The sequence below is a fragment of the Ictalurus punctatus genome, chromosome 6 (genome assembly GCF_001660625.3).
Source record: "Ictalurus punctatus breed USDA103 chromosome 6, Coco_2.0, whole genome shotgun sequence".
NCBI lineage: Eukaryota > Metazoa > Chordata > Actinopteri > Siluriformes > Ictaluridae > Ictalurus > Ictalurus punctatus.
Genome location: NC_030421.2, coordinates 15719481 through 15732141, shown reverse-complemented (window position 1 = coordinate 15732141; position 12661 = coordinate 15719481). Strand labels below are relative to the sequence as shown.

At 37.4% G+C, this 12661-nt stretch overlaps 1 protein-coding gene across 1 annotated transcript in view; it reads left to right on the top strand.

The window, feature by feature from the left end:
* pth2ra (parathyroid hormone 2 receptor a) overlaps window positions 1-12661 on the top strand; it is an 82608-nt gene that overhangs the window by 48071 nt on the left and 21876 nt on the right. Inside the window, exons 7-8 of the mRNA XM_017469306.3 lie at window positions 5226-5379; window positions 11780-11840. Of these exons, the coding sequence (XP_017324795.1) occupies window positions 5226-5379; window positions 11780-11840 (215 nt within the window). The remainder of the gene's footprint in view (window positions 1-5225; window positions 5380-11779; window positions 11841-12661) is intronic.

The window sequence follows — 12661 nt, the reverse complement described above, 5'->3', positions numbered from 1 at the left end:
TTTTTTTTTTTTTTTTTAAATTATGACATCATCACGCACACAATTTTAACAGTAAAAGGCCAATGGGATGGAAATAGGTGGGAGACAGCAAATATCGCAAACTTTTTCTTTACGCACTTTCACTTTGCCGATAACAGAAATGCACAAAAAGTGGATGGAAACTTGACTACTAGCCATGCCTTTACTGTTTGTCCTCTTTCTCTTCATCTTAGCTACTGGGTTAATAATTAACAGTAGGCTACCTGATATGCGCATTCCAGTGGTGTACCTTTTCCCTGTAAGTGAATAAGCAACATATATGTTTTCACGTTCACTTCAGATCTACTTCAAATAGCTCACATCAAGTCAACTTATTTACAATAATAATAGTATAAGAATATATTGTTATGAAAATGACTGTACTGATTGGTCCTTTAACATTGACTCTTGCATATGTATTGTGAAAACTTGAGTTCTACTCCAGCATTGAGGTCAATGAGAGCAAGAAGCTTTTCCCTCCTACTGATGCACATGTAATATTAGCACTACTTGAAAGTTCAGTGACCTGGATTATGGAAAAACATTTTGTACAAATAATTACTAACATGTATAAGAAATCTGAAAGAATTTTCTCTTAGACAATATGCAACAAGTAGTATTGATTGTTCATCAATGTGAGTCAGCTAGAGAAATGTGAGGTACTGTAGATAATATCCAAGTGTCATACATTTCCTTACAATACAAGCTGGTGGATTTATTTACACACAGCATCCCTGCAGCCAAAGGTCATTTCTGAAATAAGAAATGCTTTCCATTACTGACAGGGCAATTTCATTAATTTATTATTTTCATTTGTATAAAAGTTATTAAAATAGTGTAGTTGTCAGTCTTGTTACAGTGAGTTTCTGTTCTGTTTTCTTGTAATAAGAATGTGTTACAGTTGCCTTTATTGCTCCAAGTACAGTGTGGTGTGAAACAAATTGTTGCATTTCATCATTATAAAGCAGTGGTTCCCAATTCCAGTCATAAGCACCACAAACTCGACACCTTTTTGTGTTTAAACAAAAAAACTATTCTGACAACCTGATTAAACTCCACTAATTATCCAGGCCCTAAAAAGTTTTGTCAGTAGTAGAGAAAGGAAATTTTTTTAAATGTTTTTGTGCATAGTATGCAGTCCTGAAGAACATTTAGGAAACTATGGAAGCTAACACAAAAAGCAGAGCATACTTTAGCATTTAGAACCCCCATTAGTATGCATTTTACTATCCCTGGACATTTATTTCCTCCACCATATTTCCGTTCAATGATCCCATTCTGGCTATAGTTCCCATTTTACTGTCACAAAAAATATTGTTTTTTTTATTGTGTATGAGATGGTCAAATAGAGAGTCACCACTGCAAAGCAAGGTTCCCCAAAATGTATTTTTATAAAGAAACAGGTATACATAATAACATTTATGTTTGATATTTATACATATTATGCAGTAACTTTAAACGTAATATTATTTGAGTTTTGACTTGACTGAGTTCTCACTGAGAGCAACATGTGTTTGGAAATAAATAGTTATGAATATTATTAGATTCACTGCTAATGGTTCTTGGCAGATATACAGGTCTGGATAAGTTAGTATGCAGCTGAGCCTTAAAAGGTGATGGTGGTGCATTCTGTGAGAAAATGTACTGAGAATCCCTCCCTCTTCATTTAAATGTTTCAAGTGACTGACTTCAATAAAATAAATTGAACAAGATCTGTTCTAGTGGTGCATCACTTATGTCAAAGGATTATTGTCAGGCTGCAGACTAGGTTATAGGATTATAGTCGCATGGTGTTTGTGTAACAATATGAGGTTTGTTTATCTTTTCTTTTTTTCTAAGAAAATAAATAAGTATATACAGTCATGGGGAAAAATAAGTACACCTCATGCAAATTGTTTCCTTTTTTGACATATTTGGACAAGCAAACATTTGATCATCTTTGAAACAGTGCCTAGTAATGAAGTGATATACTTGAACAAAATCACAAGGAAAATTAGCTTTTTAATTTATTCAATCATTTCATTTATTCAACAGAAATATCAATAGATGTGTGTTCTGTGGAAAAAGTAAGTACACCCTTGGCTTCAGAAGCTAGTATTGCCCCCTTTAGCAGAAATAAGGTCTTGTAGGCGTTTTTGCATAATTGTCCACCAGTCTCTATCATCAGCTTGCTGGAATTTTTGACCACTCTTCCATGCAATATTCTTTTAGTTACAAGATATTTGAGGGTTTTCTTCCATGTACTGCCAGTTTCACATCCCCTACAACATTTCATTAGGCCATTCCATAACCCTCCATTGCTTCTTTTTGAGCCATTCCTTGGTGGATTTGCTCGTGTGCTTAGGATCATTATCCTGTTTGAAAGTAGAGATTGACCAATATTCTTTTTTTAATAACCGATACCGATGCCTATTATTTGCATGTTTGTGTGCCCGATAACTAATATACAGAACCAATATTTATTTATTGGTTTACTTCTGTTTTTGACAGAATGATAACAACCACTAAACTGAACAAACCTTTTTATCCATAACAATTTTGTCAATTTCACTTCCTCCTTGCATACAAAACAAAACTCTTATTTGTACACCAATAAATAGAGGGTTCTGAAAGAGTGCAAAAAATAAAGTGCACTGTGTCTTTTTTTAAATAAAAGCTTTAATGGGGTAAAAAGTGACTCTGTGAGTTTGTTTCTATTTCTGAGTGCCAAGCTGCTTAAACTACATATCAAACATTTATGTAACACATCTAACTTGTGCATTAATGGCTGTTATGTTAAATGAAGTTTATTAATTAAAGCAAAGCAAGTATATTTTACCTGTTCACACCATTGTTGGCTCGTCTCTCCTCAGATTCAGTGCCGCAATCGCGGTCCTCAAAACACCTACAAGGTGGTGATAAACCACCAATATTACAAATCCGATACCCGATTATGAAAAAATGTTTAAATATCAGGGAAAATATCGGCAAAACCGATTATCGGTCAATCTCTAATTGAAAGGTCCACTTTCGGTTCAGCTTCAACTTTTGGACAGATGGCCTCACATTATCTTCAAGCACTCTTTGATATGATGCAGAATTCATAGCTGAATCACTGAATGCAAGCTGTCCAGTCCCTGAGGCAATCCCAAACCATAACATTTCCACCACCATACTTCACAGTTGGTATGAGGTGCTTCTCCTGAAAAACTGTCTTTGGTCTGCGCCAAACATACAGTTCTCAATTTGATTTCAAAAGCTGAATAACACAGATGGAAAAATAAGCTTGTATTTTATATAATAATTAATGGGTTTGTGGTTGCTTTTTTAGTTTTTACAGTAATATTTCAGTCAGTAAGGCATCACAATCTTGCCTGTCATCATTGGCACGCCATATTCATTTACGCATAATACAAAAATGATGAGTCTCTGCCCTAAGGCAGTACCCTAAAATTACATAATAGGGGGTTAGTGTGAAACCTAGAAGAATGACATGACGGCACTAAATTTTACTCTGTGCCATTTCTTAGGTATAGGAATGTGTGTTGGGCTTGGTGGACAACAAAAAAATATGTTACATAAACTAGACTTTTTAATGCTTGTTACTTTTATTGCCACAGTCTCTTGCTTTTATTCATCTTAAGGCTCTGTAGAATAGTTTGTTATTTACAAATTTGATTGGATAAGATTTTGTGAAATGTAAAGGCTTCTAGATATTGCATATATTGTTCAAGGTGCATGAACCTTTTACTATTACTATTAACCCATTTTACTTATGGGTTAATGTTATATTGGTAAACCAAACTTTAAAATCTCAGATGAGCCCATAATAAAGGTTAGGATTTAAACATGAAGTGCAAACTAATGCACTGGAGATTCAAATTGTGGTTTGAAATGAAGGAATGTCCAAATTCTTTATCCAGACTATATAACTTAGAGTTTAATGTACTGTATTTACAGGTAGTCATGTCATTGACAGATTTAACTGAAAAAAAAATGGTCAAAGAAATAGAACTCTGATTACTCTCAAGATTAACTCTCATGGCTCTCATAAAGTCTTGGCTTTACCATAAAAAAATAGAAATATAGTAGGAAGTAGAACAAAAAATGGCTTTCATGACCACCAAGTGTAATAGTAGAAGTCTTTTTGTAGTTATTCTAGGGCCACAGTCAAGGATAATTGTGTTCTCTGGATGATTACAAGGTGTCATGATTTTAGGTTAGTATTAAGTGATAATCTCAAATTGTTTAGGAATGTGTAAAATCCAATATGCTCAATATTTATAACTCAGCATACTACAGTGAAAGCGTAAGGTTGGCAATCTTGTGTGAAGTTGCAATCTTGACATGATATTTGAAACTGAATAATGAGTGACAACTATAGCTAAACTGTTGCCTTCAATATTTTTTCAGTAAATATTCTGTTAGATCCCAGGTTTCTTTATTTGGGATAATTGGTCAAGACTTATGTTTAATTCTGGGCAAATCTTGTAATGTGGAGGATATCTTGACTGAAGGTCAATTTAAGACAAATATCGTGAAATTCTGTCATATTGTACAGTATGGGGTCTTTCACATTTTCAATGAAATGAAATCAGTTAAGGTTGTATAAATTAAGTACACAATTTGTGATGTAGATATGCATGTCATTCATTTATTAATTCATACATGAATTCATTCAATTATTCAGCAATTGATCCTTCCAGTTCTGGGTCACTATTTAATACTGGAATTATTTTGATAGGTTTCCCTGGGGTGAACATGGAGCCTGGAGGTGTGAGGCAGGAATACACAATGCATGGCACCATGCACATGCGCGCGCACACACACACACACACACACACACACACACACACACACACACACACACACACACACACACACACACACACACACACACACACACACACACACACACACACACACACATACAGAGAGAGAGAGAGAGAGAGAGACAGACAGACAGACAGAGAGAGCAAGCTACAGGCATGTTTTTGGGAGGTGAGAGGAAACCCACTCAGACACAGTGATTGAAACTGCAAGTGAAACAAAGTGACATTTTATTATAGATTTTGATCGATTTGTCCCTTTTCTACAAAAGCCCAAAGAACACAGCTTTAGTTTACTGTTCAGCTTCCTGCTGAGGAGATAAAATGAGTCAATGTGTCTTCTCAATCTTTTTTTACCATGTTTAAATTGTGCTATTGATGTTTCTCTTCCATTTCTAGATAGGTTGTAAGGTGACAGTTCTTCTGTTCATCTATTTTCTGGCAACAAACTACTACTGGATCCTTGTGGAAGGCTTGTACCTGCACAGCCTCATCTTTATGGCTTTCCTGTCAGACACTAAGTACCTGTGGGGCTTCACTCTGATTGGATGGGGTGAGTACAGAGCAGGGCATTTCTTCTTATTCAGTTGTTCTGTGGGGGAGATTTTATTGATGTTTGACAACTCAGACAAGAGCTCAGTTAAGCCTTGGAATTGTATTGTGTCTGTTTCTTTATTTCACCAGATGCCTGACATGAACTACCTCTAATTGTACTCTCTGTTGCTTTAGCCCTTAAGATTGAGATTCAGTTATAGAGTTTTATGATGATATTTTATTAACAAAACTTCTCTACATTACTGTATCTCTCATCAATCTATTGTCATTTAGCACACTGCAAAAGTAATTGACCCCTTAAAATCAGAGGAATCAACAGCAGGTCCAGGCTTTCATTAAATAACTACATTACATACATTTCCTATTAGTACCACTGTAATAATGGGATGGAACAAAATCCAGGGTCTCCACTTTGATCCTGTGCTTTGCTTACTGTCTCTGCAGAGTTTCTCTTTTCTCCCCCTATGTGGGTTTCCTCTGGTTTCTCCTGTTTCCTCTCACCTCCCAAAAAACACACCAGTCGGTGTAATGAGGACTGTAAATTGCCCCTGAGTATGAATGTGTGTGCATGGTGCACTGTAATGAATTGGTGACCCATCCAGGGTGTAATCCCACCTCACACCAAGTATTCCTCCAGATTTACAATCTTGACTAGGATAAAGTGTTTACTAAAGATGAATTACATAAAATACAAACACAGTGAAATGCTGTTTTTTTCAATTGTCAAATTATTTATAGAGCACAATGTGTGCTTATCTATCTATCTATCTATCTATCTATCTATCTATCTATCTATCTATCTATCTATCTATCTATCTATCTATCTATCTATCCAACTAGCTTGCTAGCTCACTATCTATATATAATTAAATACCAGCCAGCAAATGCACCACTGTATTCTGTTTGTAGCTAAAGAATGCTAAAAGGTTTGAGAACACTACCTTAGGTATCTTATGTCTTATATCTTATATTAAGGTATCTTAATGAACAGAACTCAGAAGATGTTTGAGACACTGTGAACCTCGTATTTCATCCATCCATCCATCCATCCATCCATCTTCTACTGCTTACTCCTTTTTCAGGGTAACAGGGAACCTGGAGCCTATCCCAGGGAGCATCGGGCACAAGGCGGGCTACACCCTGGACAGTATTTCACTGTTATAATTTTCAGCAGTGCAATAGCACACAATAAACTTTTTTTTTACATTTAATGCTCCAAAGTGAAAACTGGGGAGTGCACATTTACACCTTATAATATATCACAATATATTATCACAGTATCCTAATATGTGCTTTATTAGATAGTGTCACATGTTGATGAACTATAAACCTGACATTTTGGGGGAACAGAGCTTATTTCTGTTTAACACTCAGGTCATTTCAAAAGCCCCTCAGTGGTATCCCCATCATGCAAAATCACAATTCATAGAGCACCGCGAAGCTGTTAGAGTGATGTTACGACTCTGCATGGGCATTTGGCTCCATTACATTTTTTTTTTCAAAGGATGTTTGTACAAAGAAATATATAGAGTTCTTGTGTATAGAAACCATTTGTACTGCTTGCATATTCCTACATAAATCCATATGGAAACACTGGAAAAGATGAGTGATTGGATAATAGCTATTTGAGCTTGGTTCAGAACCACCAAACAACATGTCGTCCTCGGAAAATGACTGTGTAAAATAGATAAATTTCTTTATAGATTTTTTTATGAGACTTACCTAACATACACTATGTTGGTATATTCAGCTAACACCTCATTTACAACTGTAAGTTGTGGTGCTTTTCCTGTGACCTCTGTCCTTGCACAAATTGCAGTAATGGTATGTTTAAAATTGAATAAACAACATTTATTCACCTGCTCCTTAGAGAAACACTGACACGTCCTGTTTTTTTTTTTTTTTTAACTTCCTTTTTAAGTGGCCCCATAATAAAGCATTTTTTATTTGTCTGTTGCATTTGATGTGTTTCTCCTTATGGTGGACAGAGGAGGAAGGCAGCGTTGATATGCAGAATCAGTTTTTTGGAAAAGTTTTTTATGGGCTTAATCAGCATATTTGTCAGTAGAATGAATGGTGTCAAATGTACCAGCTGTGTAATTGGCCTTGTATAACAGAAAATATGCAGTTTGCAAGTCAGATTTATAATTGGCTGGTGATAATATGATGCGGCTTCTCCATATGGTAGTAGCCTAAATGAGTGCATTTAGCAAGAAGCATGATGAGAGAAGGATATGACATAAGTTGACTGTGAAAATAGGAGTGAAAATATCTTCAGAAAATTCACACTGTTGTCCACTGAACATTTTAAATTCTACTATCCCAATCAAAAATTTAATAATTCTTATCCAAACTTTTTAATAGAAAGTCTGGCCAGTTATTACTGTCATCCAATTTATATACAAGTAAGGGAAGAAACTATGCACATTAAAAAAAAAAAAAACATTGTTTTTTATTACCTTGTATATTTGATTATATAGTAAACACCAGCTACGTTGGGACAAACAAAATGGCATATTTAATTGTTTGTGAAAAGCATGTAAATTATAGCAGCATATAGATCCATCCATCCATCTTCTATACCGCTTATACTTTTCAGGGTCACGGGGAAAACCTGGAGCCTATCCCAGGGAGCATGAGGCAGGGTACACCCTGGACAGGGTGCCAATCCATCGCAGGGCACAATCACATACACACACTAAGGACACTTTGGACATGCCAATCAGCCTACCATGCATGTCTTTGGACTGGGGGAGGAAACCAGAGTACCCAGAGGAAACCCCCACAGCACAGGGAGAACATGCAAACTCCGCACACACAGGGCCACAGTGGGAATCAAACCGCAACCCTGGAGGTGTGAGGCAAATGTGCTAACCACTAAGCCACCATGCACCCTTGGAGCATATAGATGTTTAAATTTAAATTTAGATAAACAACAGGCAACTGCAAACCAAGTTTGTAAAGCCATGTTGTCTTTCATTATAAAATTTGTTTTCACTAAACAGGGGTTTGACTAGATGACACCTAATCAATTGATAAGCTAATATTAGCAAGCACAACTGTCACACAGTGCAATTACAGGGAGATTCGGGCTGAAACAAAAGACATTTTTAAAGCACAAAACATGAAAAGAAAAGCCACAAGGGACTAAATATAAGTAGTAGAAAACTGAGGTATGCACTCAACAAGTGGAAACACAAAAAAGCAGAAATAAACTTTAAATGCGCACTCAGCAAAGAATAAGGCAGTCCAGGTCCAGGTGTAGCCAATAGAATTTAAGAATGAGGCGTCAGGAATCCAGGAGTGTTGCTCAGGTCCATAGCCCTTCCAATCCACCAGGTACTGTAACCCATGGTCTACTCTGTGAGAATCCACCATCTTCTGGACAGTGTACACTGAGTTGCCTGCAACAAAACAAGAGGAGGCAGTGATAGCTCTGAAGTAAATACAGGTTTAATAAGGAACTGTGAAATGCTGGACTCACTCAGAGTAACATAAGGGTCTGAAGCTGGAATACCACAGGTTTATAATTCTCAACACCTTGAATGGACCTGTATAGGGAAGAGTGAATTTGTGAGAGTCCGTTCACAGAGGTCCCTGTTAGGAAGCCATATCCTTTGCCCCAGTCTGAATATTGCTGTTCTATAACTGTTTTACCTTCCGATGCAAGAAGCACCATAACGGAGTCAACATGAGAAACATTACATGGATGAACAAATCCAAATACCTTCCTCACTTGTGGCAACCAGGATCCAGTCCTGAAGTCTGGGCTTGTAGGACAGGGCTAAGCACATCTCTACCACTATGCTTTGTGGGGAAATTACATGATCTGACTTGGGTTCTTGGCATGAAGATCAAACTGATGTGACATTGCATTGCCATTTTTCTTTTTCAAGCTAAGGGGGGAGGTGACCACAAAATCAAAATGATTGAAAAATACTACCCACGTGGCTTGTCTCAGGTTAAGTTTTGTGGCATCTCAGATGTATTGGAGGGTTTTGTGGTCCATGGATTGGGTGCCATGCACCATCCACTCCTTTAAAGCCAGCTTGATGATATGTAGTTTCTCATCCTCCACACCATAGTTGCATTCAGCCTGAGAAAGTTTGGATGAAAAGAAAGCACAAGGATGTGTCTTACCATTCATGGCTGATCATTGCAACAACATGTCTCCCACTCCCATGTTGGATGCATCTTCCTCTGCTATTAATGGTGGCATGGGGTCTGGGTGAGTCAGAAAAAGTTCTGAAGTGAACCTTTTCAGCAAATGAAATGCACTAAGGCACTATACCCCGACATCATTCATGAAATCTTGAAAAACCACTAGACAATTAAATAGCCCAAACAAACAACATCACTAAGTACTTGTAGTGAACAGTGGGTATACTAAATTCCATTTTTCATTTCCAATTCCATTACATGTATGTCATTTGGCAGATTCCATATCCTTGGTGACTTACAGAAGTGCTCTGAAGTCTCTGTCAATAAATGCATGCTCATACTGGTTCACTAGGTCAGGGACTATCTGTCTAAAAACCTAACTATGCAGTGCTAGAAGATTGGAGGAAACATGGTGTAGTGTGGGGTGTAATAAGTGATTTAAGGTAAAAGCAAGCAGAAGTGATTCTAATCTGATGCAGGCAGCTGCAGGAACTCAGTTGAGGGACATTAGCAATGGGGTGGTGAGGGATTGCTTGGGAAGGTTGAAAACAAGTCATGCCTTCCGGATCAGCTGCAGAGGTTGAATGGCATGCACAGGCAGATTCAAGATTTTATTTACTTGCCAGATTTGCCAAGAGTGAGTTGCAGTAATCCAGTCTTGAAATGACAAGGGACTGAAAAGGCACCTGAGTGGTATCTATGGATAAAAATGTACAAATCCTTCTGATGTTGTAAAGGAGAAATCAGCTTGAGAATGTCAGTTTAGCAATGTCAGAGGAGAATTACAATTGATTGTCCATGGTTACCCCAAGGTTGCATGCAGTGAGAAATGGTGAGATCTGAGAGTTTTCCAGGAAAATACCAAGATCCTGACATGGGGATGCATCTCTTGGGCTGAACAGTTCAGCTTTACTGGGATTAAGTGTCACCTAATGAGTTGCCATCCATGATGAAATGTCTGCTAGACATGCGTTTATTGCTTCTTGCCTCAGTGACTCCCTCATGTTGGTAAACCCTTTATTGCCCAATTAAATGTGGGATTATGTTTCATACATGGGTTTTCCCTGTGATCCCCTCCCAGCTTAGCAAAATGTCTATTCTCACGCAGTTAAGTGTCCCAAAACCACTTGCAGGCATGGGAAGTTTGAAGTTGGGTGGCAGTCCAAGTCCAGCGTTGTACTTGCCTGACGGCATTACTTCACAGTCTCTCTCCCTAATGTGCTGATCCATGCAAATGGCTGTGAAACAAAGGCCTCTATGGTGGCCTACTATTCCCACACTGCCAGCTCATCCTTGATTTGCTCTCCCAGACCATGGTAGAAAGTCATTAGAAGGTCTTCCAGGTTCCATCTGCTCTCAGTCACCAGAATATGAAATTCCTCTGTGTATTCTGATACTCATCTTGATCCTTGTTTATTGTATATAAGTTGCCTGTGAGAGGGCATTTTACATGCACTTTTCTCCTTCTTCTACTGTACTCATTTTTAGCTACGACGAGTAATATATAAGCAGTAGTAAACTAAAGTCACAAAGGTGACAAAAAAATCCTCCAAAGGAACCACAGTACTCAGGGGGGGGGGAAAAAACATACACATAAAAACAACATTAAATAGAAAATGGAAAGGTGAATATTGAAGTCAGAGTGCAGAAGTGCACTTTCAGTCTTTATTTATTCTAGTGCTGATTGAGAGTAGGTAAGTTCTATAAACAAGGTGTGATGTTGGTGACATGTAGAGAGCAGAGAACAGAACCTCCAATGACATATGTATCAATCCACATGATCCTGCTATTGGATCCTGCTATTCAGATATTATGTGCATAATCATACGCTCGGTGTCTATTGTGTACTACTACTGACCATTAGGGACACTTTGCAGGATATTTTACAAACATGGACGTACTTCGCTGGTGGCTTAGTCGTTAGCATGTTTGCCTTGCACCTCCAGGGTTGGGGGTTCAAATCCTGCCTCTGCCCAGTACACAATACATTGTAATGCACAGAATATACAAAACACACACTCACGCAACACAACATCAGTGTCTATCAACCTAATTTAAACAAGTATGAATAGAATAAAATAGGTAAAAATTAAACAGTACAATAAAACAATACCCTTGAAAAGAAATGTCTGTCCACCTAGTTCTCTGAGCTTGCTCAAGTCACAACACGTAGACAAAGGAGAGTTTATTGTAGCCTTCCAATTATTGATATTCTTTTGCTCTGTCTCGGATTTCAGGTGTACCTGCAATCTTTGTGTCAGCCTGGGCAATCGTAAGGGCAACAGTGGCAGATTCCAGGTAATGGGTTTTGCATGCTCACTGTTGAAAATAATAAGCTATCAAACAATTTCACATCATCTAATGTGAAAATGGCTATGAGCTTAGCTTAAGCATGCTTAAAAAAGTGATTTCATATGTTTGTGTGTATGTATATGAGTCCAATATAGATGTCCCAAAAGTCTCCATACATAGGGGAGATTAACACTTTTTTAGCACACAATAACTTTATTTACAAAAAATCCTCTACATGATAGCCAGTTGTAAACACACACAGAGTCGTATCTCTCACTCATGATGAACTCCTGTTGACGCATCTGGTGTTGTGCATGTAATTGCATGTTCATTGCATCCTTGGTACCTTGGTACAAGTTCCCAAACCAGCCATGAGAATGATTTCAATACAGTATGTAAATTTTTGTCAAAAGCTTTCTTAAAGGCTATACTTAAAAAAAAAAAAAAAAATACACACACACACTGCCCTCCACTGGAATTGGCACCCTTGGTAAATATAAGCAAAGAAGGTATTGTTTTGTTATTGTTTAACCTTTTGATCTTTGGTTAAAAAAATTTACAAAAATACTCAGATACTCAGTACATTCAAACACAATGCAGGTTTATAAAAAAAAATTTTTGTTAAATATAGGGTGTGCAACAATTATTGGCACCCTTTTATTCGATACTTTGTGCTACATCCCTTTGCCAAGATAACAGCTCTGAGTCTTCTCCTATAATGCCTGATGAGGTTGGAGAATACATGGCAAGGGATCTGAGACATTCCTCCATACAGAAGCGCTGGTAGACTCTCCTCTTCAGTTCATCCCAAAGGTTTTCTATGGGTT